At 56.7% G+C, this 25,023-nt stretch overlaps 2 protein-coding genes across 4 annotated transcripts in view; one reads left to right on the top strand and one right to left on the bottom strand.

The window, feature by feature from the left end:
• VAMP7 (vesicle associated membrane protein 7) overlaps positions 1–7,846 on the top strand; it is a 25,515-nt gene extending 17,669 nt beyond the window's left edge. The window contains exons 5-8 of the mRNA XM_071569016.1: positions 3,602–3,692; positions 3,956–4,023; positions 5,916–6,008; positions 6,247–7,846. Of these exons, the coding sequence (XP_071425117.1) occupies positions 3,602–3,692; positions 3,956–4,023; positions 5,916–6,008; positions 6,247–6,315 (321 nt within the window). The 3' untranslated portion in view covers positions 6,316–7,846. The remainder of the gene's footprint in view (positions 1–3,601; positions 3,693–3,955; positions 4,024–5,915; positions 6,009–6,246) is intronic.
• Positions 7,847–9,109: 1,263 nt separating this feature from the next.
• Positions 9,110–25,023, bottom strand: part of LOC139678630 (SLAIN motif-containing protein-like) — a 39,983-nt gene continuing 24,069 nt past the window's right edge. For 2 of the 3 annotated variants that reach the window (XM_071569599.1, XM_071569601.1), the window contains 5 exons: positions 20,960–21,100; positions 17,352–17,669; positions 14,471–14,608; positions 13,130–13,448; positions 9,110–10,146 (listed from right to left, as the gene is read on the bottom strand). In XM_071569599.1, the coding sequence (XP_071425700.1) occupies positions 10,086–10,146; positions 13,130–13,448; positions 14,471–14,608; positions 17,352–17,669; positions 20,960–21,100 (977 nt within the window). In that variant the 3' untranslated portion in view covers positions 9,110–10,085. The remainder of the gene's footprint in view (positions 10,147–13,129; positions 13,449–14,470; positions 14,609–17,351; positions 17,670–20,959; positions 21,101–25,023) is intronic. The other variant, XM_071569600.1, reaches the window with a different exon arrangement.

The raw sequence follows: 25,023 nt of genomic DNA, 5'->3' as shown, positions 1-25,023 counted from the left end.
GAATGCCAGGTTTGGGGAGTGCCAGGATTGGGGCTGTCCCAGGTTTGGGGCTGTCCCAGGTTTGGGGAGTGCCAGGTTTGGGGGTGTCCCAGGTTTCGGGGTGTGCCAGGTTTGGGGGTGTGCCAGGTTTGGGGAGTGCCAGGTTTGGGGAGTGCCAGGTTTGGGGAGTGCCAGGTTTGGGGTGTCCCAGGTTTGGGGGAGTGCCAGGTCTGGGGAGTGCCAGGTTTTGGGTGTGTCCCAGGTTTGGGGAGTGCCAGGTTTGGGGTGTCCCAGGTTTGGGGGTGTCCCAGGTTTGGGGAGTGCCAGGTTTGGGGAGTGCCAGGTTTGGGGGTGTGCCAGGTTTGGGGAGTGCCAGGTTTGGGGGAGTGCCAGGTTTGGGGAGTGCCAGGTCTGGGGAGTGCCAGGTTTTGGATGTGTCCCAGGTTTGGGGAGTGCCAGGTTTGGGGTGTCCCAGGTTTGGGGGTGTCCCAGGTTTGGGGAGTGCCAGGTTTGGGGAGTGCCAGGTTTGGGGGTGTGCCAGGTTTGGGGAGTGCCAGGTTTGGGGAGTGTCAGGTTGGGGGTGTGCCAGGTTTGGGAGTGTGCCAGGTTTGGGGAGTGCCAGCTCTGTGGAGTGCCAGGTTTGGGGGTGCCCCAGGTTTGGGGCTGTCCCAGGTTTGGGGGAGTGCCAGGTCTGGGAGTGTCCCAGGTTTGGGGCTGTCCCAGGTTTGGGGGAGTGCCAGGTCTGGGAGTGTCCCAGGTTTGGGGCTGTCCCAGGTTTGGGGCTGTCCCAGCTTTGGGGGTGTTCAGGTGCAGGAGGGGCTTCCGAGGGGGGATTTGGGGCCCTCCCAGCAGCCCGGGCTCTGTGTTGGGCTGCAGGGCCCCGAGGTGGGTGCAGGTGAGGGAGGGTTGGCCCCTGCACTGCTGCTCCCTGCAGGTTGTCCTGGAAGGGGGGGCAGGAGTGCCCTCAGGGGCTGGTGAAGGTGGTTTGGGGCATGGAGGGTCTCAGGAGTTCATTCCAGGAGCTGTTCTTTGGCTTACACAGCACGGAGAGAGCAAGGAATGACAATGCCAGTGCAGATAAAGGAGATGAACTTCCTGTGGGTGAGAGGAGGGAGTTTTCCCTCTCCACCAGGCTTTGAGGAGTGGGGTCTGAGGCTGACTCAGCACTCTGTGAGCTGCTCAGGGCTGGGGGAAGGTTAATTAGGTGCCTTATCAGCAGAGCCAGGCAGCCCTTGGAGCTGATAATTCCCTAAAATCCCAGCCTTTCCATCTCCTAAATCATGGCAGGAGCTGCCTCAGCGTTTGTGTGTGGATGGATCCAGGCCCAGCCAGGAGGAGATTGGTGCTGGCACAGCTCTGCCCTCCAGGGCTGCAGGGTGGCAGCCTGGCTGGCACTGCCCTGTGCAGGAGCAGGGATGGGATCCAGGTGATCCCTGTCACTGCTGTGAGGCAGAGAGGACACTCCAGCTCAAGTGCAGCCAATGGATCACAGAATCATAGAATGGATTGGGTTGGAAAAGGCCTCCGAGATCATCAAGTCCAACCCTTGATCCAACCCCACTGTGATCACCAGCCCAGGGCACGGATTGGAAAAGACCTCCAAGATCATCAAGTCCAACCCTTGATCCAACCCCACTGTGATCACCAGCCCAGGGCACGGATTGGAAAAGACCTCCAAGATCATCAAGTCCAACCCTTGATCCAACCCCACTGTGATCACCAGCCCAGGGCACTCCGTGCCCTGGGCTGGTGATCACAGTAGGGTTGGATCAAGACATGGTTGGATCAAGACATGGTGATCACAGTAGGGTTGGATCAAGACATGGTGGATTCTCACTCAGTGCCACATCCATAGAATCACAGAATCATAGAATGGATTTGGTTGGAAAAGCCCTCCAAGATCATCAAGTCCAACCCTTGGTCCAACTCCAGTCCCTTTCCCAGATCATGGCACTCAGTGCCACGGCCAAGCTCAGCTGAAAAACCTCCAGGGATGGGGAATCCACCCCCTCTCTGGGCAGCCCATTCCAATGCCTGAGCACTCTCTCTGCAAAGAATTTCTTTCTGCTCTCCAACTTCAATTTCCCCTGGCAGAGCTTGAGCCCATCGTGCCCCCTTGTCCTATTGCTGAGTGCCTGGGAGAAGAGACCAACCCCCACCTGGCCAGAACTTCCCTTCAGGCAGTTCCAGACAGTGCTGAGGTCACCTCTGAGCCTCCTCTTCTCCAGCCTGAGCCCCCCCAGCTCCCTCAGCCTCTCCTCACAGCACTTGTGCTCCAGTCCCTTCTCCAGCCTCGTTGCTCTTCTCTGGATGAGCCTGGGAAGGGAGGCTGAGCTTCCAGTAAAACCAGATGTTGGCAGTGGGCCAGTCTGCACCTTCTCCCAGGGGTGTCCCCACTGGAGCAGTTGCAGAGGAGCTGTTGGACTGGGGGCTGTAGCCAGGAGTCAGCACTGACCACGTGGGTGCTGTCAGTACTTTCCACTCTTGCTCCCTGTGCTGTCAGATATGGATTTAAATTAGCTTTTAATTCAGAAGAAAATTGGGATTGAAGCAGCCACGTGGGTGATTGTGGAGCAGAGCAGTGGGGATGGGAACACTGACTTCAAATCCATGCAGGAACAGCAGAACTCAGTTCCTTGATGTCCCTGGCCCTTGGTTTCCCTTACTGACTGTTGTTTGCTGAGGTCCTGCTGTCACTGACTGTTGGTTTGTGATGGTCCTGCTGTCACTGACTGTTCTTTGCTGAGGTTCTGCTGTCACTGACTGTTCTCTGTTGAGGTCCTGCCATTTTTGTTCTTTTTCTGAGGACCTGCTGTCACTGACTGTCTTTGCTGAGGTCCTGCTGTCACTGTTCTCTGTTGACATCCTGCTGTCCCTGCCTGTCCTTGCTGAGGTCCTGCTGTCCCTACCTGTCCTTGCTGAGGCCCTGCTGTCCCTGCCTGTCCTTGCTGAGGCCCTGCTGTCCCTGCCTGTCCTTGCTGAGGCCCTGCTGTCCCTGCCTGTCCTTGCTGAGGCCCTGCTGTCCCTGCCTGTCCTTGCTGAGGTCCTGCTGTCCCTGCCTGTTCTCTGTTGAGGTCCTTCTGTCCCTGCCTGTTCTCTGTTGAGGTCCTGCTGTCCCTGCCTGTCCTTGCTGAGGTCCTGCTGTCCCTGCCTGTTCTTTGCTGAGGTTCTGCTGTTACTGACTGTTCTCTGTTGAGGTCCTGCTGTCCCTGACTGTCCTTGCTCAGGTCCTGCTGTCCCTGCCTGTCTTTGCTGAGGTCCTGCTGTCACTGACTGTTCTCTGTTGACATCCTGCTGTCCCTGCCTGTTCTTTGCTGAGGTCCTGCTGTTACTGACTGTTCTTTGCTGAGGTTCTGTTGTCACTGACTGTTCTCTGTTGACATCCTGCTGTCCCTGCCTGTCCTTGCTGAGGTCCTGCTGTCCCTGCCTGTTCTTTGCTGAGGTTCTGCTGTTACTGACTGTTCTCTGTTGAGGTCCTGCTGTCACTTACTGTTGTTTGTTGAGGTCCTGCTGTCCCTGCCTGTCCTTGCTGAGGTCCTGCTGTCCCTGCCTGTCCTTGCTGAGGCCCTGCTGTCCCTGCCTGTCCTTGCTGAGGTCCTGCTGTCCCTGTTCTCTGTTGCAGAAGTACCACTCGGAGAGCAAAGGGCCGGACCAGGTGGCAGAGACGCAGGCGCAGATCGACGAGCTCAAGGGGATCATGGTCCGGAACATAGGTACCCTTCCTTCCCTTGGGAATGCTCCTGGAGCTGCTACTGGGGTCACACAGACCATTCAACACAGAGGGCTGGCTCTGGGATCCCCCGAAGTTCAGTCCCAAAGCACAGCCTGTGTGACAGAGGCTGCTCCTGAGGCCCCTGGCAGTGCCAGGAAGGCTCAGAACTGCAGCCAGGAGCTCCTGGCTTGGGCTTGGCTGTTGGAAGCAGCTTCTTGCACTGGGATTCTTCCTCTAGCTCTGGATTTTTGCCTCTTTCTCCAGACCTCGTGGCACAAAGAGGAGAGAAGCTGGAGCTGCTGATTGATAAAACAGAGAATCTCGTGGATTCGGTGAGTCTGGGGCAGACCCTGGCCCTGGGCAGTGGGTGTTCCTGCCCCAGGGGAGCTCCCCAGGGAGCAGGAGGAGAGCCCAGCACTGGGGACACTCAGACGGGCTCAGGGGCACCCAGACCTGCATGGGCTGTGTCTGATCCCTCCCTGGTGCTGTTCCAGCTGCCTCCCAGCCTGGGAAAGGGCCAGCTTGCACTGGCTGCTCTGGGCCACCACCAGCCATGGGCCACCACAGTGCCAGCACCACCTCGGGTGGTTCTTGTCCTCATCTCTTGTGCCCAAGGTGGGCAAAACCCACTCCTTGCCTGGAGGGACAGGAAAGGTAAAACCACCATGAAAACTTGCCTGTTGTGAAGTCAGGTTGGTGCAGATGAGAAGTGAATCTGTGCAGTTGTTGTGATGCCCCAGTGGGGAAAGTGGAGCTGCTGTTCCACTTAAATAGTCTGTAAAGGCTCTGGAGCTTCTCAGAGTGGTTCCAAAGGAGAAGAGACTGAGAAAAAACCAATTTAGTGTAATTGTAAAGCCCTGTGTTACCCAGTAAAGTGCTGTGCACTCTGGAAGCTTTTTGTCTTTCCTTTGGGAATCCCCAGCCCTGGCTCAGCATCCTCCTGTGCACCCCCCTGGCTTGGTGCCCAGTTCCTGAGGCATCCCACCCTCCAAAGCCAATCCTCAGCCCAGGAGAGTGCCAGGATCTCCTGGGTGGGGCCTGGAGGGATCCAAACATCTCCAAGGTGTCAGGAAGCCTTCATGCTTTGGAGAGGCAGGAGGGATGGGAGGAGCTCATCCAGCAGGAGTGTTGCCCTCCAGCCCCCGGGGGCTCAAACCTTGGAGTAGCCTCAGTGGTGGCAACAGGGTGAGCTCAGGGAGTGCTTTAGGGACAGGGGCTGGAATTCTGTCAGCACTGAATTCACTGGGAGCTCTCCCAGGGAGTGTTTGGATCTTAAAAACCATGCAGGAAATGGAGGGATGGGATTTGTCCAGTGGGAATGTCCTGGGAGATCCAGGGCTGACGTTTTGCAGCTCAGGAATGGGCTGCAAGGCAGGACTGCAGTTCCTGCCTGGGTTTGTGGTCCACTGGCAATGCCCAGTGGAGTCACCTGCTGGATTGGCTGGATCTGGGCACTGCTGCCTTTCCCTGGGCAGGAGCATCCTGGGAATCCCTGCACTGACCCAGCCTGGGGGGTGTTTGGGGGCATTTGGTGACCAAAACCTATTTTGAATGAGTGGAATTGCAGGATCCAGAGAGGAGACTTGGAATGGGTTGCCCAGAGCAGCTGTGGCTGCCCCATCCCTGGGAGTGTCCCAGGCCAGGCTGGACAGGGCTTGGAGCAGCCTGGGCTGGTGGGAGGTGTCCCTGCCCAGGGCAGGGGTGGCACTGGATGGGCTTGGAGGGCCCTCCCAACCCAGACCATTCTGTGGCTGTGAAAAGCGGGAAGCCCAAATTCCAGAGGAATGTTGTGGCACTAAAGGACTTGTCTCACCGCTGGGATTGGCTGTCAGGAGTGGCCTGTTTTGGCAGAGTATTTGCACTAATCAGGGTGCCTGTGACATGCTGGGGGTCAGCTCAGTGCAATAAGTATTTTGGAGCACTTCAGTTCCCAAAAGGTTCCCAGAAGTCAGATGAGAACCCCACCAGGACTCTGGGACAGACTAATCCCTGTGGGCAGCCCCAGACCTGGGGAGATTCCATGTTTAATCCTTCCAGGCTGGCTCTGGACTTGCTCATACACTTGGAGTTTCTCTTGGTGTTCAGTTTTGTACAGGAGTTGTGGCTGTGGAGGACAAAACTGCCATGGGTTGGGTGATCCGGGGGTGGTAGTGGGAAATGCCTGGGTGTTCTTGGGGTGAAGCTTCCCTTGGGAATGAGTTGCTGGTTTTGCTTTCCCTTGCAGTCAGTCACGTTCAAAACAACGAGCAGGAACCTCGCCCGGGCCATGTGCATGAAGAACCTCAAGCTCACCATTGTCATCATCATCGTGTCCATTGTAAGTGTGGAGAGGCTGGAGCTGATTGGCCAGGCTGATCCTCTGGAAACACCAACCCCACATGCCTGTCCTTGGATCCATCCTCGTGTGCTGCTGGAGGAGCTCCCAGCCCTGTGGTGGGAAGGGGAGGGGAGGAGGGGGTTGGACAAACCCTGACCTGGCCTTTCCTGGTGTGTGGCAGTTGACTGGCCACTGGCAATCCTGAATTCCCAACAGAATCCCTGTTTTCCCTCCCCAGGTGATCCTCTACTTCATCCTCTCAGCATTGTGTGGGGGGCTGGCCTGGCCCAGCTGTGTGCACAAATAACCAGGGCTGCTGCTGTCCCTTGGAGAGGAGGCCCAGGAGCGTGAAGGAACGACCTACAGAATAACTCACCCATCACCTCTGCCCTTCTCATCCCTCCACCCCTGCAGGACTTCAGACTTTTTGCCTTATCACCCCAACAGGCGCAGAAGGAGCTGTGACCTCCAGAGTGGGCTGGGCTGGGGCACCTGAAGGGATTTCCTTGTCCCTTGTGCTGTCCCCAGGCCGCCCTCCCTGGCTGTGCATGCTGGCCCCGAGTCCCCTTGGCACCTGCTGCGAGGATGGAGCCAGAGGGTGGGCTGGGGTGGGCTGGGCCAAACTAACAGGGCAGGGACAAGGTGGTTCGAGTTCCATGGATCCTGGAGGTGCAGGGGCCTCTCCCTGGCCAGGTGTGGCTCTCAGTGCTTCAGGGTCTAGTCCTGGTAGGAACAACACGAACAGGGCTTTGTGCACTGAGTTGAGGTGCTGTGGGCGATCTCCCTGTTCCTGGGGTGTTCCTGCAGGTGGGAGCAGGGGTTGGATCCCCTCAGTGCTGCCTCTCCATCCTCCCTGTCCCTCCTCTGCCTCTTCCCCTGGGGCTGAAGGGACACAGCCAAGGACACGGTGGTACAGGGTGGCAGGGACAGGGGCAGAGCTGCTTCCTCCAGGTGCTTCCTCCTGCTGGCCTTGGGGAACAGGAACATAATGCTGGCGCTGCTGTGGGGACCCTGGGGCCAACCTGCTGCTCTGGCTGGGTCTCCCCCCAGAGGGCAGGTGTGACTCTCCAAGGGCAGAGGGGGGAAGGCTGTGGAAGGATGTAGTGATGTGCTCCTCTGGAGGGAGCTCAGACCAAACCCGAGGCTGGTAACCACATGCAGGCTCAGGCTGAATCCCCAGCCAGGCCTGGCTGCTGGGGCTGGAGCTGCTGGGGCTGGGTGGGGAGGGGTGTCCACACTTCTGTCCTGGGGCTGATGGGCTCCTTTCCCAGAGGAGGAACAGGAACACTCTCACGTGGGCTCCAGAGGACTCTGCCTCCCTTTGTGCCAGGGCAGGGGCTCTGGTGTTGGCACAGCAGGGGAGGCTGCCCTGAGGGCTGAGCTGGAACAGGGGGCTGGTGCTGTGGGATCCCAGGGACACAGGACAGGGCATGTGCCACTGCTGCTCCTTCCCTGTTCCACTGCCCATGGAGCTGCCCAGCAGCCCCCAGAGAAAGTCCTCCTGTAAACCAGCACCTCCTTTGGCTTGGTGTTCTGCTGGGCTGCAGCTTCACCCAGGGTGGTGGGATCCTGTACCCACAAAGTGCCAGCAGCCACTGGCACCCACCTGTCTCACTGTCAATGGAATGTAAAGCTTGGAGAAAGCCCCTCCCCAGCTCCTGCAGCCCCTGGACAGCTGTGCATGGTCAGGGGGCACAGTGTTCCTGTGCTCATTTCGATGATTTGTCTTGTACAAATAATTTTTAAAGAAAATCCTTCCTTTTCCTTTCAGAGGATGCACTGAGGCATTAGAGTAAAAACAGAGTTGACCTGATTTCAATAAAATTCCTCTACAGAAAGCAGAGTGCCTTAGTTCTGTGGAGGCCTTTCCCCTCCCTTGGGAATGCTCAGGAAGGTTTTGGAAGCAGGAGGGAGTTGGGTTTCCCCTGGGAACTGCAGGAACTGTTTGAGTTGTTGTTATCCTGGTTTGAGGCAAAGCTGCATTTTAATGGTACCAGCCAGGGCTCAGGATGACAGAGAATATTGGAATGTGAGGGGAGAGCACCAGGTGTGAGAACAGCTTGGAATATGAAAGGGTAAAACTGAACACCTTGTCAGTGTGATCCTTCTCACAGAGCTGCTGTCTGTGCTCAGTGTTCCCCTCCTGAAGCCACTTCCCAGTGCTCAGCAGCATCAGCCTTGTGGTTCAAATTCCCAGGAATCCAAGCACATCCCCACCTTCCTGTGTCTGCTCAGCCTGGAACTGTGTGAATCCACGTCTGTCTCCACAGGCTGCAGAGCTCCAGAGAAACCATCCCCCTGCCTGACAGGCTTTAACTGGAATATGACCTCCAGTGAATTCACACTTTACTTTTTCAGGCAGGTGTTGTCCTTTAACTGGTGTTAAGTGTCCATGAAATAGCAGCTCTGGTGCCTGGAAAATGCCACTGTGCCCTCAGTTTTGGGACAGAGCAAAGACACCAGGACAAGCCTCAAACAGGATCCACCAGAGTGTTGCTGGGCTTTCCCTTCAGTGCCCTGGGGAGGGAGGGTCCCTGGGAGCAGGTTCCTCCAGGCAGTGTCCTCTGTAAAGGCAGAGCCCCCGCAGGGCAGTGCTGGGACCCTGCTGAGCTTTGCCAGGGTGGGGAGAAGCCCTTTTGTGCACAAACACTGGTGTGTGACCCTGGCAGGGTGGGAGGGGGGGATGCAGGGGAGGCTCGTGGGCCTCCTCTGCCCTGTAAAAGTCCCTGACTGGTGGCAGTGACAGTCCTGGCACTGTTTGTAGGTGACACAGGACACACCGGGGCCACCAACTGTCTCTTATTTTCTTGGTCCCAAGTGGTGTCTGCAATGAAGGTCCTGCTGAGCCTCCGAAGTTGGTTCTGCTCAGGCCACGTGTGGATGTTTCAGGAATGACACCAACTGAGTGCTGGGAATTGTTTTCCTTCTCTGACACCCCCCTTGTTCTCCTGAACTCCAAGGAATGAAAGGTTAAGTCTCACTGCTTTGCATCCTGAGAGACTTTAATGGAGCCCTCCTGGCCCAGGCAGAGCTCTGAGAGTCCAACCTGTGAGGAAAAGGCTCATTCCTGGCACAAAACTCACTCCAAGTCGGGCTCACTGTTGGAATAAAGCACCATAACATTTTATTAAACTACACTATCAAAGTCACATTGATGGCAGGGAGGGCATTGCTATCAGTGCATATTTCCTGGACTAAGACTGTGTTTGTAGCATCCAGCACTTGCTGAGGGAAAGGACACTGGAACAGAATCCTTAAGAGACAGTAAAAAACTTCTACAAAAGTCAGGGCAGTTGGGAACCAGCTGGGAGATGAAACACTTCAAGAAAAAGCTGTCAGGGAGGGTTATTTTTTTCAAAGTTTACTCTTCCCTGATAACCTCAGCTGAGGTAAGAAGGTGCTGGTAACCAGCAGACTGTAACTGGCATCCCTGCCCCTGCCTGTTCACACCCCACACAAATATTGTGTACTGCTCCTTCACCTGTGCTGACACCTGGATACAACAGCTCTAAGTGTTCTACAGTTATAAAAACCTGCTGCAGCTCTAGACCAAACAATAAAAAGTAGCAGAAATACATTCTATACAGAAGTAAAAACAAAACAAAACAACCAAAAACCCAAACCAAACCCTGCTGAGTTTCAGACAAGTATTAGAGCACATCAGGTTGGATTTAAAAAGTCTCCATTCTAACACCTATGTCACTATTTCTAGTCTCCCCGAGCTCTGCCACCCCCAGCACCGGCTCAGAGCTGCTTCCTGGCACAGCGAGGGCACCCCCAGCCCCCCAGGGGTGGGTCACAGCCCGGGCTGGGGGTGCCAGACCTTCCCCAGGGGCAGGGCAGATGAACTAAGGCTCGTTGCAGTCTCCGCGGGGAGACCCGGGGCGGGTGGCACCGTCCCTGTGCCACCACGCCGAGGTGGGCTCCTGGCAGAGCAGCAGGTGGGCATGGCTCGTGTGGGAGAGCAGAGGAATGTGGGCAGTATGTACAGGAGTCTGCAGGGAGAGGGAGCTCGGGGTGCCCTCCCAGGGGGATGCCCAGCCAGCTGGGGCTCTGCTCCACGGAGGCGTTTCGGGGTCAGTAGCACCCGTCCTTCCACGAGTCGTCCTCGGGGGGCTGTGCTGACTGCAGGAACCTGCTGTGGGACAAAGGGACACGTCAGGGACAGCTCCAGGCAAAGCCCCAGGGACCTGGGAGGGCCACAGGCTGGAGGATTTAATCACAGAATCTCAGACTATTCTGAGTTGGAAGGGACCCACAAGGATCATCGAGTCCAACTCTTCAGTCAGTGGCCCACACAGGGGATTGAACCCATGGCCTTGGTGTTGTTACAGCCAAGTTTGAACCAGCTGAGCTGATCTCACCCTCAGTATCTGTGCTGCAGCCCCACCCCGTGCCCAGCTCAGACATCCAGGACTCCCTGAGTGCTCAATCTCACCCTCAGTATCTGTGCTGCAGCCCCACCCCGTGCCCAGCTCAGCTCAGGGACATCCAGGACTCCCTGAGTGCTCAATCTCACCCTCAGTATCTGTGCTGCAGCCCCACCCCGTGCCCAGCTCAGCTCAGGGACATCCAGGACTCCCTGAGTGCTCAATCTCACCCTCAGTATCTGTGCTGCAGCCCCACCCCGTGCCCAGCTCAGCTCGGGGACATCCAGGACTCCCTGAGTGCTCAATCTCACCCTCAGTATCTGTGCTGCAGCCCCACCCCGTGCCCAGCTCAGACATCCAGGACTCCCTGAGTGCTCAATCTCACCCTCAGTATCTGTGCTGCAGCCCCACCCCGTGCCCAGCACAGCTCAGGGACATCCAGGACTCCCTGAGTGCTCAGACACTCACACTGATCCTGCCCTGGGGTTTATCCCATGGCTGGGTCCAGGAGAAACATTTTTCCCTGCAAATACACCTGAACACATGAATAGTACTCAGGTTTACTGCTACAAATTAAGAGGTAAAACACTCCCTCATTAATATGTTTTTAAAGAAAGCAGACACTGTCAATTTGAGGCTACAAAGGGACATGAAAAACCAACACTGCTTATCAGTCTGGTATCAGCCATGTCATAATGTCTGAACCTACTTAATTTCCCTCAGTCATGAAAGTTTGCAGCAGAATTGCATAAATAGCTGTAAAAAACAGCCACAAGAACAAAAATTGGAAGTTATTGGCCCCCACTCTGCTGTGCTTTCAGCCTGTTGTATAAATGATGTTTAATTCAAGCCTTGTTTGCTTGTCCCACTTTCCAAGCCCTTCTCAAAGCCGGTGAAGCTTTGGACAGTGCCCACCTGCAGAGCTGGCTGCAGACTGAGGAAGCAAAACCCACCAGTGGATTTTCCCAGAGGCAAAGTTTCAGAGGCACCAAAGTAGGTCAGCTGGGAAGATTTCATGAACTGCACTTTAATAGTCCCATGGAAGGGTTTTTCCCCTTCCCAAAACCCAAATATGTGCCATAATGTTCATCTTCATTTCTACGATCAATAAGTTTCAGCCTCTTTGTTTTCCTGGAAACCAGTTTTGTTTAAAAAAAGCATTTCTTTTCCAAAAGGGATTTATTATGGAAAGGTTTGGTCACAGATTATGTGGTAAAAGGGGCATCTCTGCCCAAGTGATGAGTCCCAGCCTGGCAGTTCACCCACATTTGCAGAATTTAATGTCAGAGTGTTTCAGGGACTGACACCCTTTGCTTCCTGATTCACTGGCCAGGAATGTTCCAGCTGAGCCCCTCCCTGTCCTTGAGGGCCCCCAGCCAGAGCCCTGCACTGGAACTGACTGCCCAGGGTGGACCCCCAGGGGTGGGGTCCCCATCCCTGAAGTGTCCAAAACGTGTGTGGAGGTGGCACTCGAGGACACAGTTTAGGGGTGAACACGGAGCTGGTAATGGATTGACCTGGATGATCTTAAAGGTCTTTTCCAACCTTAACAGCTCTTGATTCTACAATTCTTTCTGAAGTCATTCAGTAGCTCAGATCCAGCTCCATACCCATATCCATTACAACTGCAGATGGAAGTGACTTAAGGAAGAAATCCTTTCCTGTGAGGGTGGGCAGGCCCTGGCACAGGTTGCCCAGAGCAGCTGTGGCTGCCCCATCCCTGGGAGTGTCCCAGGCCAGGTTGGACAGGGCTTGGAGCACCCTGGGATGGTGGGAGGTGTCTCTGCCCATCCATGGACCAGACGATCTTTAAGGTCCCAACCAATCCAACCCCAACCCAACCCAACCCAACCAAACCCAACCCAACCCCAACCCAACCAAACCCAAGCCCAACCCAACCCAACCAAACACAACCCAACCAAACCAAACACAACCCAACCCTAACCCAACCCCCAACCCAACCCAATCCAACTCAACCAAACTCAACTCAACCCAACCCCAACTCAACCCCACCCAACTCAACCCAACCCCAACTCAACCCAACCCCAACTCAACCCAAACCCAACCCAACTCAACCCAACCCAGCCCCAACTCAACCCAACCCAGCCCCAACTCAACCCAACCCAGCCCCAACTCAACCTAACTCAACCCCAACCAACCCAACCCAACCCCAACTCAACCCAACCCCAGCTCAACCAAACTCAACCCAACTCAACTCAACCCAACCCCAACTCAACCTAACTCAACCCCAACCAACCCAACCCAATCCAACTCAACCCAACCCCAACTCAACCTAACTCAACCCCAACCAACCCAACCCAACCCAACTCAACCCAACCCCAACTCAACCTAACTCAACCCCAACCAACCCAACCCAACTCAACCCAACCCCAACTCAACCTAACTCAACCCCAACCAACCCAACCCAACCCAACTCAACCCAACCCCAACTCAACCCAACCCCAGCTCAACCAAACCCAACCCAACTCAACCCAACCCCAACTCAACCCAACACAACCCCAACTCAACCCAACGCAACCTCAACTCAACCCAACCCAACCCCAACTCAACCTAACTCAACCCCAACTCAACCCAACCCAACTCAACCCAACCCAACCCCAACTCAATCCAACCCAACCCCAACCCAACTCAACCCAACCCAGCCCACTCCAGCCCATTCTGTGACTTATAAAAGCGCCTCTTTGCTCTGTGAGTGCGAGGCTGACACTGAGCCCTGAGGGTTGCACTCACCTCCTGGCGGGGGGCGTTGCCTTGCCCTTGGGCACCGAGCCCCCTGCGATGCCCGGGCGCGCCTTCAGCGTGGAAGGTTTGGCCACGGTGCCCATGGTGGTGGTTCTGGAAGTGCAACTGGTGCTGGCAGAGCCCGTGTGGAGCGAGGGCGCCGGCGGCTTCCGTGCTGCAGAGCCCGGGGCTGTGTAGCTGCAGGGCTTCGCTGCCTGCCTGCTGGCCAGCAGGGAGCCTGTGCCCGAGCCCGCCTTCACGGGCGGCCGCACCGCCAGCGGGCACTGCCCGGCCCCCGAGGAGTACCTGAGCTTGCTGGGAGTCAGACCTGGGTGGGGAGCACGGCGGGACAAGCCCTCAGCCACGGCAGGGACAGCCCCTCAGCCACGGCAGGGACAGGCCCTCAGCCACGGCAAGGGGGCACAGAGAGCAGAGGGGCACAGAGAGCAGAGGGATGCAGGGGGGCACAGAGAGCAGAGGGAAGGCAGGGGGGGCACAGAGAGCAGAGGGGCACAGAGAGCAGAGGGAAGGCAGGGGGGGCACAGAGAGCAGAGGCAGGCAGGGGGGGCACAGAGAGCAGGGGGGGCACAGAGAGCCAAGGGAAGGCAGGGGAGGCACAGAGAGCCAAGGGGGCACAGAGAGCAGAGGGGCACAGAGAGCAGAGGGAAGGCAGGGGGGGCACAGAGAGCAGAGGGGGCACAGAGAGCAGAGGGGCACAGAGAGCAGAGGGGCACAGAGAGCAGAGGCAGGCAGGGGGGCACAGAGAGCAGAGGGGCACAGAGAGCAGAGGCAGGCAGGGGGGGCACAGAGAGCAGAGGCAGGCGGGGGGGCACAGAGAGCAGAGGGGGCACAGAGAGCAGAGGCAGGCAGGGGGGGCACAGAGAGCAGAGGCAGGCAGGGGGGGCACAGAGAGCAGAGGCAGGCGGGGGGGCACAGAGAGCAGAGGGGGCACAGAGAGCAGAGGGGCACAGAGAGCAGAGGGAAGGCAGGGGGGGCACAGAGAGCCAAGGGAAGGCGGGGGAGGCACAGAGAGCAGAGGGGGCACAGAGAGCAGAGGGGCACAGAGAGCAGAGGGAAGGCAGGGGGGGCACAGAGAGCCAAGGGAAGGCGGGGGAGGCACAGAGAGCCAAGGGGGCACAGAGAGCAGAGGGGCACAGAGAGCAGAGGCAGGCAGGGGGGGCACAGAGAGCAGAGGGAGGCAGGGGGGCACAGAGAGCAGAGGCAGGCAGGGGGGCACAGAGAGCAGAGGCAGGCAGGGGGGGCACAGAGAGCAGAGGGGGCACAGAGAGCAGAGGCAGGCAGGGGGGGCACAGAGAGCAGAGGCAGGCAGGCTGGGAGGCAGGCACTGACCTGCTGACCGCTGCTGGGTGCGGGGGATGCGGCTGCTCGGCACCTGCAGGTCACACTCCAGGCTCCGGCTGCTGCGAACCGAGTCGAGGGCGCGCAGGCTGCTCCGGGCCAGGTTGGGCATGCTGTGCCTCAGCTCCTCTGCAAGCACAGCACAGCCTGTTGGCTGCTGCCCTGGCCATGCAGCTCACCAGGGGTTAGGCTCTCCCTTGGAAAATGCACCTCAAAGTACAGGACTGTGCATCTAGTTCTTGGCTTCCAGTTAATATCAGGGCTTTGGAAGTCATGGGATTATTGGAAGAGACCTTCAAGATCATCCACTCCCACCATCAACCCAGCACCACAATCCTCCCTAAACCACTTCCCCAAGTGCCACATCCAGACACCTCCTGAACACTTCCAGAGACAGCGACTCCCCCACCTCCCTGGGCAACTCATTCCAAGGTCTGACCACTCTGACAGGAAAAGAATTGTTTCTAATCCCTAACCTGACCCTCCCCTGGCACAACTCGAGCCCATTTCCTCTCATCTTTTCACGTGGGACATGGCACAAGAGCCCAACCCCCTTGGCTCTACCTTGCTGTCAGGGAGCTGGAGAGAGTGAGAAGGTTCCCCCTGAGCCTTGTTTTCTCCAGACTAACCCACTCCAGTTCCCTCAGCTGCTCCTCATCAGAGCTGTGCTTCAAACCCTTCCTCAGCTCCATCACCTTCACTGGACAAACTGCAGCCCTTCAATGTCCTTTTTGTAGTGAGTGTGGCACAAGAGCCCAACTCCCCCTGGCTCTACTCTGCTATCAGGATGCTGGAGAGAGTGAGAAGGTCCCCCCTAAGCCTCCTTTTCTCCAGGCTGAGCCCCCCCAGCTCCCTCAGCCGCTCTTCATCAGAGCTGTGCTCCAGACCCTTCCCAACTCCATCACTGTTCTCTGGACAAACTGCAGCACCTCAATGTCCTTTTTGTACTGAGTGTGGCACAAGAGCCCAACCACCCCGGCTCTACTCTGCTGTCAGGGAGTTGGACAGAGCAAGAAGGTCCCCCCTGAGCCTCCTTTTCTCCAGACTAGACCACTCCAGTTCCCTCAGCCATTCCTCAGAGTTGTGCTTCAAATCCTTCCCCAGCTCCATCACCTTCTCTGGACAAACTGCAGCACCTCAATGTCCTTTCTGTAGCGAGTGGCCCACTGGACTCAAGGTGTGTCCTCACCAGTGCCCAGCACAGGGGGACAGTCACTGTGCTGGTCCTGCTGCCACGCTATCCTTTTTCCAGGCCAAGTGCCCACATGGGCACACCCCACCTCATCCCCACCCAGCACCCACATCCTGCCCCGCCATGGGGTGCTCACCTTTGCTGTTGGCATACTTGAGATGGTCCTGCTGCCACACTGTCCCTGATCCATGTGGGCACACCCCACCTCATCCCCACCCGGCGCACCCCACCTCATCCCCACCCGGCGCACCCCACCTCATCCCCACCCGGCGCACCCCACCTCATCCCCACCCGGCACACCCCACCTCATCCCCACCCGGCACACCCCACCTCATCCCCCCCAGCACACCCCACCTCATCCCCACCCGGCGCACCCCACCTCATCCCCACCCGGCACACCCCACCTCATCCCCACCCAGCACCCACATCCTGCCCCGCCATGGGGCGCTCACCTTTGCTGTTGGCGTACTTGAGATGGTCCTGCTGCCACACTGTCCCTGATCCACGTGGGCACACCCCACCTCATCCCCACCCAGCACACCCCACCTCATCCCCCCCAGCACACCCCACCTCATCCCCACCCGGCACACCCCACCTCATCCCCACCCGGCACACCCCACCTCATCCCCACCTCAATGTCCTTTATGTAGCAAGTGGCCCACCGGACTCGAGGTGTGTCCTCACCAGTGCCCAGCACAGGGGGACAGTCACTGCGCCAGTCCTGCTGCCACACTACCCTTGATCCACGTGGGCACACCCCACCTCATCCCCACTCAGCACACCCCACCTCATCCCCACCCAGCACACCCCACCTCATCCCCCCCCAGCACCCACGTCCTGCTCACCTTTGCTGTTGGCGTACTTGAGACGGTCCTGCTGCCACACTATCCTTGATCCACGTGGGCACACCCCACCTCATCCCCACCCAGCACACCCCACCTCATCCCCACCCGGCACACCCCACCTCATCCCCACCCGGCGCACCCCACCTCATCCCCACCCGGCGCACCCCACCTCATCCCCACCCGGCGCACCCCACCTCATCCCCACCCGGCACACCCCACTTCATCCCCACCCAGCACACCCCACCTCATCCCCACCCGGCGCACCCCACCTCATCCCCACCCAGCACCCACATCCTGCCCCGCCATGGGGCGCTCACCTTTGCTGTTGGCGTACTTGAGACGGTCCTGCTGCCACACTGTCCCTGATCCATGTGGGCACACCCCACCTCATCCCCACCCAGCACACCCCACCTCATCCCCACCCGGCACACCCCACCTCATCCCCACCCAGCACCCACATCCTGCCCTGCCATGGGGTGCTCACCTTTGCTGTTGGCGTACTTGAGATGGTCCTGCTGCCACACTGTCCCTGATCCACGTGGGCACACCCCACCTCATCCCCACCCGGCACACCCCACCTCATCCCCACCCGGCACACCCCACCTCATCCCCACCCGGCACACCCCACCTCATCCCCACCCGGCACACCCCACCTCATCCCCACCCGGCGCACCCCACCTCATCCCCACCCGGCGCACCCCACCTCATCCCCACCCGGCACACCCCACCTCATCCCCACCCGGCGCACCCCACCTCATCCCCACCCGGCACACCCCACCTCATCCCCACCCAGCACACCCCACCTCATCCCCCCCAGCACCCACGTCCCGCTCACCTTCGCTGTTGGCGTACTTGAGGCGCTCCTGCGCGGCTCCCTGCACTGCCCTGCGCGGGGTTCGCAGCCGGGACGCCCCGGCCCGGCCGTGCTCGGTGCCCGCCGACGGCGACTGGCAGCGCGGGGAGCTCAGCGGGGACGGCGAGTAGCGGTGGGCGCTGCGCAGGGACAGCGAGCAGTCACAGTCGTCCTCGTCCTCCAGGCTGTAGGTGTCGAACTCCTGGTCGCTGTAGGTGCCGCGGCGCAGCGAGTGCAGGGACGCGCTGGAGCTGCGGCGGGACACGGAGGCGGAGCTGGAGGCGCAGTCCTGCCGCAGGCCTGGGGACACGGGGACACGTCAGAGCCATCACACGGGCCTTACCCAGCCCCAACACACAGATGGTGAGCTCTCAGAGGGTGTTCAGAGGATGGCAGCGAAGATGGGGAAGGGCTTGAGGGCACTTGGTGTGTTCAGCTGGAGGACACTGAGGGGAGACCTCAGTGCAGGGACAACTTCCTGGGCAGGGGCAGAGGAGGGGCAGGCACTGAGCTCTGCTCTGTGGGACCAGGGACAGCACCCAGGGAATGGCTGGAGCTGTGCCAGGGCATGGACAGCACCCAGGGAATGGCTGGGGCTGTGCCAGGGCAGGAACAGCACCCAGGGAATGGCTGGGGCTGTGCCAGGGCAGGAACAGCACCCAGGGAATGGCTGGGGCTGTGCCAGGGCAGGGACAGTACCCAGGGAATGGCTGGGGCTGTGCCAGGGCAGGAACAGCACCCAGGGAATGGCTGGAGCTGTGCCAGGGCAGGAATAGGGCACAGGGAATGGCTGGAGCTGTGCCAGGGCAGGGACAGCACCCAGGGAATGGCTGGAGCTGTGTCAGGGCAGGGACAGCACCCAGGGAATGGCTGGGGCTGTGCCAGGGCAGGGACAGCACCCGGGGAATGGTTGGAGCTGTGCCAGGGCAGGGACAGCACCCAGGGAAGGGCTGGAGCTGTGCCAGGGCATGGACAGCACCCAGGGAATGGCTGGAGCTGTGTCAGGGCAGGGACAGCACCCAGGGAATGGCTGGAGCTGTGCCAGGGCAGGGACAGCACCCAGGGAATGGCTGGGGCTGTGCCAGGGCAGGGACAGGGCACAGGGAATGGCTGGAGCTGTGCCAGGGCAGGGACAGGGCACAGGGAATGGCTGGGGCTGTGCCAGGGCAGGGACAGGGCACAGGAAATGGCTGGGGCTGTGCCAGGGCAGGGTCAGGTTGGTTCTCAGGCAAAGGTCCTTCCCCCAGAGGGTGGTGGGCACTGACCAGGCTCCCCAGGGCAGTGGGCACAGCCCTAAGGCTGCCAGAGCTCCAGAAGGGTTTGGACAAAGCTCTGGGGCACAGGGTGGGACTCCTGGGGATGGGCCTGTGCAGGTTGTACTCGATGGCCCTGGTGGGTCCCCTCCAACTCAGCATATTCTGTGACAGTGATTCATCCCAGCCTGGAAGGAGGGTCAGGTTAACAACTGTCCCTCGTGGAGGCACTCAGGGAATCCATAAACTCATCACTGTCACTCCTACCAGAACTGCTTCATTGCTGCCAAGAGTGGATCTGAACTAGTCCTCATTCCCACACACAACCCTCTGAGAGGGTGACCACTAATGCCATGAACACCACAAGTTAACCAGGAATGGGAGTCTAATTTACAGGGTGAACGTTGCAGTTCCATTAATTACACACCACCAGCATTCCAACAGGTGGAAACAGGATCTGAACATCTGCTCCAGTGAAAACACCTGCTCTGCACTGACATCAGGGTTGTTTTATGCCTTTATTCAAGTCTCCCTGCCTGAAAAAATGTAAGCAACTTTAAAAAACAAACAGGTGTTCCCCACTCTTCTGCCTTCACAATGGAAATGTGAAAAGCTCCCATCATTCTGAGGATTAATGTATTTTCTATTCCACTGGAAACTTTGGAACGTGACAGGATTTCCTTGACAATTTAAGTGATTGCAAAGCATAAAAGAATAGTCAAAGTGTAGAAAGGAAAAGGCTGTTACTTGTTTTATTCACTTTAATACAACTTTTCCTCAGCTGCAAAAAAGTGATAACAAGATCTTCTGTCTTTTTGTTCTTTTGGGTCTCATATGCCAATTCCCAGGTCAGAGTATTTTTTTAATTTAGAAAGGCCCAGAAAATGTTCTCCTAAAGAAAGGCAGAGAACTTCAATCTCTTTCCCACAAACCAAATTAATGCTTCACTTGCACAGGAACACAGCTCCAACCCCTTTTTCTACCTTGTTTGTCAATCAGGACCTCAGTCCAATTCCAGAAGTCAAGAGGAACTTCCCCAGTGATTTCATGATTTGGGGGACCTGAAATCCCCCCATATGAGACACAAACATCTGAAGTTAAATTTGCAGAGCTGCCTCTGAGCACTTTAGAGGAGCAAAACTTCAACTGCAAAATCAGCTCTTTCAGTTTTAGTGCCCCTGAACTCCTGGTTTTACTCAACCCAGCAGTGAAAAACTACTTGTATCTTGTGTGGAATAAACAGCTTGTACAGCTGAGCCCAGTAGAGCCTCTGATTTCAGGCTGCTCAGCAAAGCACAGATTCCCAAGCAGAACCTTTTGCTGGGTTGTTTTCCCCAGCTGGGCCAGTTCCCCAGTGCAGTCAGAGCTGCCTGTGCCTGCTCAAGGGAGGGGACCAGAGTGGGAGCTGCTGCTGCTGCCACAGCCCCTCTGCAACCTCAGCTGTGCTCAGGCACAACCTGGGATGGAGCATCTTCATATCCAGGGGCACTCACATATCCCAGAGTGGGGGTTTGGGCAATACTTTGGGAGGTGTCACCTTCAGGATGTTGTACAGGAGCCATGTTGGCAGTTTGGTCTGTGCATCACAGAATCACAGAATGGATTGGGTTGGAAAAGCCCTCTGAGACCATCAAGTCCAACCCTTGGTCCAACTCCAGTCCCTTTACCAGATCATGGCACTCAGTGCCACGGCCAAGCTCAGCTGAAAAACCTCCAGGGATGGGGAATCCACCCCCTCTCTGGGCAGCCCATTCCAATCCCTGAGCACTCTCTCTGCAAAGAATTTCTTTCTGCTCTCCAACTTCAGTTTCCCCTGGCAGAGCTTGAGCCCATCGTGCCCCCTTGTCCTATTGCTGAGTGTCTGGGAGAAGAGACCAACCCCCACCTGGCCAGAACTTCCCTTCAGGCAGTTCCAGACAGTGCTGAGGTCATCTCTGAGCCTCCTCTTCTCCAGCCTGAACACCCCCAGCTCCCTCAGCCTCTCCCCACAGCACTTGTGCTCCAGTCCCTTCTCCAGCCTCGTTGCTCTTCTCAGTTGGGTTGGAAGAGACCTCTGAGATCATCAAACCCAACCCTTGATCCAAACCCACTGATCACTCTGGCACTCTGTGCCCTGGGCTGGTGATCACAGTGGGGTTGGATCAAGACATGTTGGATTCTCTGTCCCTGGAGGTGTTTCAGAGGACACTCAGTGCCACATCCAGTCCCTTCTCCAGCCTCGTGGCTCTTCTCTGGCCCCGCTCCAGCAAATCTCAACTGTTATTTTTTGCTGGGGAAAGGGGGAGGAGAACATTGCAGCCCCCCTGCAGCTGCCCAGCTCTCAGCCCACATACTCACTCTCCTCCTGAAGGCGAGCCATGACCTGGACATCCGTGAGGTCCTGCAGTTTGTAGCCCATGGAGATGGAGTCGTCTGAGGTGCTCAGCTCGCTGTCCACCGAGGACTGGGAGCTCAGTGCTGAGTGCATGCTCAGGTACCCTGGGGCAGAGACACAGGGGTGAGACCCCCAGCATGCTCAGGTACAGACACAGGGGTGAGACCCCCAGCATGCTCAGGTACAGACACAGGGGGTGAGACCCCCAGCATGCTCAGGTACCCTGGGGCAGAGACACAGGGGTGAGACCCCCAGCATGCTCAGGTACCCTGGGGCAGAGACACAGGGGTGAGACCCCCAGCATGCTCAGGTACAGACACAGGGGTGAGACCCCCAGCATGCTCAGGTACAGACACAGAGGGTCAGACCCCCAGCATGCTCAGGTACAGACACAGGGCGTGAGACCCCCAGCATGCTCAGGTACCCTGGGGCAGAGACACAGGGGTGAGACCCCCAGCATGCTCAGGTACAGACACAGAGGGTCAGACCCCCAGCATGCTCAGGGACCCTGGGGCACAGACACAGGGGTGAGACCCCCAGCATGCTCAGGTACCCTGGGGCACAGACACAGGGGGTGAGACCCCCAGCAGCTGTGCCAGGAACTACCAGAGCACTGGGAGCTTGGGGGGTGGCTGTGGGGAACAGTGGGGCAGTCAGGAATCACCTGAGGGCACAACACCCCCTTAGGAACCTGCAGTTTTCAGGAGGCAGCGTTTTGGTGGTGGTGGGGGAAACTGTGGAATTCTGTCCAGAAGGTGGCAAAGGGATGCACGGGGATCTTGAGAAAACCATGGAATTCTGTCCAGAAGGTGGCAAAGGGATGCACAGGGATTTGGAGAAAACTGTGGAATTCTGTCCAGAAGGTGGCAAAGGGATGCACGGGGATTTGGAGAAAACTGTGGAATTCTGCCCACCAGAAGGGGGCAAAGGGATACACGGGGATCTTGAGAAAACCATGGAATTCTGCCCACCAGAAGGGGGCAAAGGGATACACGGGGATCTTGAGAAAACCATGGAATTCTGCCCAGGAGGTGGCAAAGGGATGCACAGGGATTTGGAGCTCAGAGACATATTTCAAATATCAGTAGTATTTGTGCTTATTTTGAGCAAAGGGCAGCTACTGAGCCAGAAACTGAGCAGCCAAGGTACACAAAGTGCTGACCAGGGTGCTGGTGAGCACTCAAAGGATCCCAGGACAGAACCTCAAACATCATCTGCTTTTGCAAAGTAGAACTTGCCCTAAATCCCATCCTCCCATTTCCTGAGGTTTATCCATTTTTTTCCCCTCTCTTACAGGGGTTTATATATTTTTTCCCCTCTCTTACAGGGAAGGACATGGACTGTTCATACAGCTCATAAAAACCACACTGGGAGGATCTTTCCACCAGGGAAGTTCTTTCTTTTGAAGGATAATAATAAAAATATCATCATAATCATCACTAAATGAAAATTTTTACCTCTTGGTGCTTTAAAGTCAAGCAAGTCAGTATCTTCCCTGGCACAAGAGTTCTACTATTTGCTGCTGAAATAGGGAATAAACAAGCTGTGAACTCTGGGTTATGGTCCTTCAGCTGTGGGAGGGCTGTGAGGGATCCCAAGTGGTTCTCCTCACTCCTGGCCCCTGGAATGGCTGTCCCTGCAGGAGGGCTGAGCATCCCCCCCAGCTCACAGCAATGGTGGGACAATCCTGCACCAGGCCATAAAGACAATTATTTATCACCATTTATCTTTGAGGTGAGGACACCCCCACCCCTGCCCCTCCTCACAGCTGCCACACTGCTCTGTGTTTGGGAAAGGAAACCCAGCACTGCTCTGTGTTTGGGAAAGGAAATCCAACACACAAACACTGCTGGAAGAAATCTGGGATCACAAAAGTATTGGTGCATGTAAAGCCTCTCCATGGCCAGTGTGCTGGTCTGTGCCATTTGTCAGAACACACTCCTGGCACAGCCAGTCCCTGAGCACTGAGCACAGAACTTGAGAGAGCACATCATTACCTTCATTACCTTCATTAACTCCAAGACAAGGCTGCAATTAGAACTACACACCTTTAGACCCACAAGAAGAAGTTAAAACAGGATCTGCCCAAGATCAGATAAAGCAAGAGCTCAAGAGCACTTACTTCTTAAGCTGAAAGAGATGTTAAGTCCTGCTTGGGGATTGAAATAATCCCTTAAATCAGCAGGTAGAGACAAAGCAGGAATGAAGTCAGGCTCCCAAGGCACCTGCAGGGTGTCATTCCCCACTGGCTTTCCCTTCCCCTCAGGTTTCCTGCCATGTTCCCAGAGCTGAAGGCAGTGCCCCTCATGGGCAATGCTCAGAGTGAGGCTCAAACACACCACTGGTCAGCAAAACACCCCTGCCCATCCCTGGGCAGCCCTTCCCAATGTGGGCAATTCCAGGCAGGCAGGGAAAAGCAGCAGGTCCCCAGTATTGTTCCTTCAGCCAGTCAGGATGAGCAGTAACTGCTGACATGGAAAACACAGGTTTGAAGTCCAGGTCTGAAATAAATTCCTCTCATGGGCACTGAGCAAAGTGCTTTGTGCCAACTGGCCTCCAACTCCTTGTTTGAAGAGCATCCAGTTTGTCCAGCTTTGAGCCTTTCAGTGACACTTTTTCCCAGTGGTAAAAACATGACTAATTTAAGGGTCCATCTGTGGGTGTGTTGCACAAAAACACACTCAGAGAAAGACACCCCAGCACACAAGCCCATCTCTTTCCTCCCAGTGTCAGCAAAAGGCAGCTGGAATGAAGCCATCCTGAGGAGGGTTTGCTCCTGGAGGATGTGGGATGAGGAACAAGCACAGGGTCCCTGCTGCACTAACACCACCTCCAATACCAAGAGTTGTAACAGCAGCTTTTCAAAAGGCCAATTCCCAATTCAACTCTGTGTGTTCAGTTTGGTTGTTGCCTTTCAGATTAAGGGTCTAGTTAAAGACAACCAAAGAGGGGCTAAAAATCCCCTTTCTCCCATCAGAAAAGCTGAACTGATCATGGTTTCCATCAGAGAAACCACATCTGGGTTTTGTCAGCAGCTTTTTTTAGTTTTTAAGGGAAGTTCCTGTTAAACATTTTCCATGTGAATGTTTTCTTAGAGCCAGCCAGGTGGGCAGGGAGCCTTAAACTGGTGTTTAAGTTTAAGGCTCCTCCAGTGCCAGGGAGGAGCCCCTGGGAGGTGCCAGGCAGAGCCCTGCCCTTCCCTGGGAACCCACAGCACACCCCCTGGTCTGACCTCCCAGCAGCTGTGGGGGTGTGAAGGGCAGTGACACCCCTGGACTGCCCACCAGCCCCACAGCACCCCCAGAGATGGGCTGAGAGGAGCCTCCCTGCAGAGCTCAGCCTGCAAACCCCACCTGTGCCTCCTTCTGCTTGCAAACCACAGGGAAGTGTTGGTGCTGTTTGCAGCAGGTCTGCAAGGCAAACCTGCACCTGTCTGTGCAAACCCCCTGTGGTGCTTTTAGCCAGGCCTCAAATTAGCAGGCTCAGAGAATCTGCTGTAGCTTGGGAGAGACAGGGATCACCTGACCGAGTAACCAAAGAAGCATTTCATACCAGATGAGGCAAACCTGAGATATGAACACAGGAGTGGGAGGTGCTCACTCAGTTCCACCATGGCTGCAGTAGAGGCAGGACATGCTCAGCTGTCTGGGCCCTGATGTGGCTGCTGCTGCTACTTTGCATTTTGTTTGAGTTCAGGGAAGGAAAAACATTTTGTTTTTATACTTTCTGTTTCTTGCTGGGTGTCTTTTAGAATGCTTATGGATCTAGTGATAGAATCTGTTTTCAGTGGGGAGTGGGGAGTTATTTCTTGTTATTTCTAACTCGTGTAAGTGTGTGTTGTATTGTAGTTTCTCTTCATTTTCTCTTTTCTGTACAAATATAGATAGTTTAAGCATAAACCTGGTTTGAGGCTTTTCCCTTTCCTGCCTTTCCTCAGTGAGGAGAGGGAAGCTCTGACTGTGTGTTGGGCAGTTGGCACAAGACACATCCCCAGGCAACTCTTTTTGCTTTCTTAAGAAGGGAAAAA

This window comes from Pithys albifrons, chromosome 14, assembly GCF_047495875.1.
Source record: "Pithys albifrons albifrons isolate INPA30051 chromosome 14, PitAlb_v1, whole genome shotgun sequence".
NCBI classification, from domain to species: Eukaryota; Metazoa; Chordata; class Aves; order Passeriformes; family Thamnophilidae; genus Pithys; species Pithys albifrons.
The sequence above is the reverse complement of the archived record's forward strand: the minus strand, read 5'-3'. Positions and strand labels throughout refer to the sequence as shown.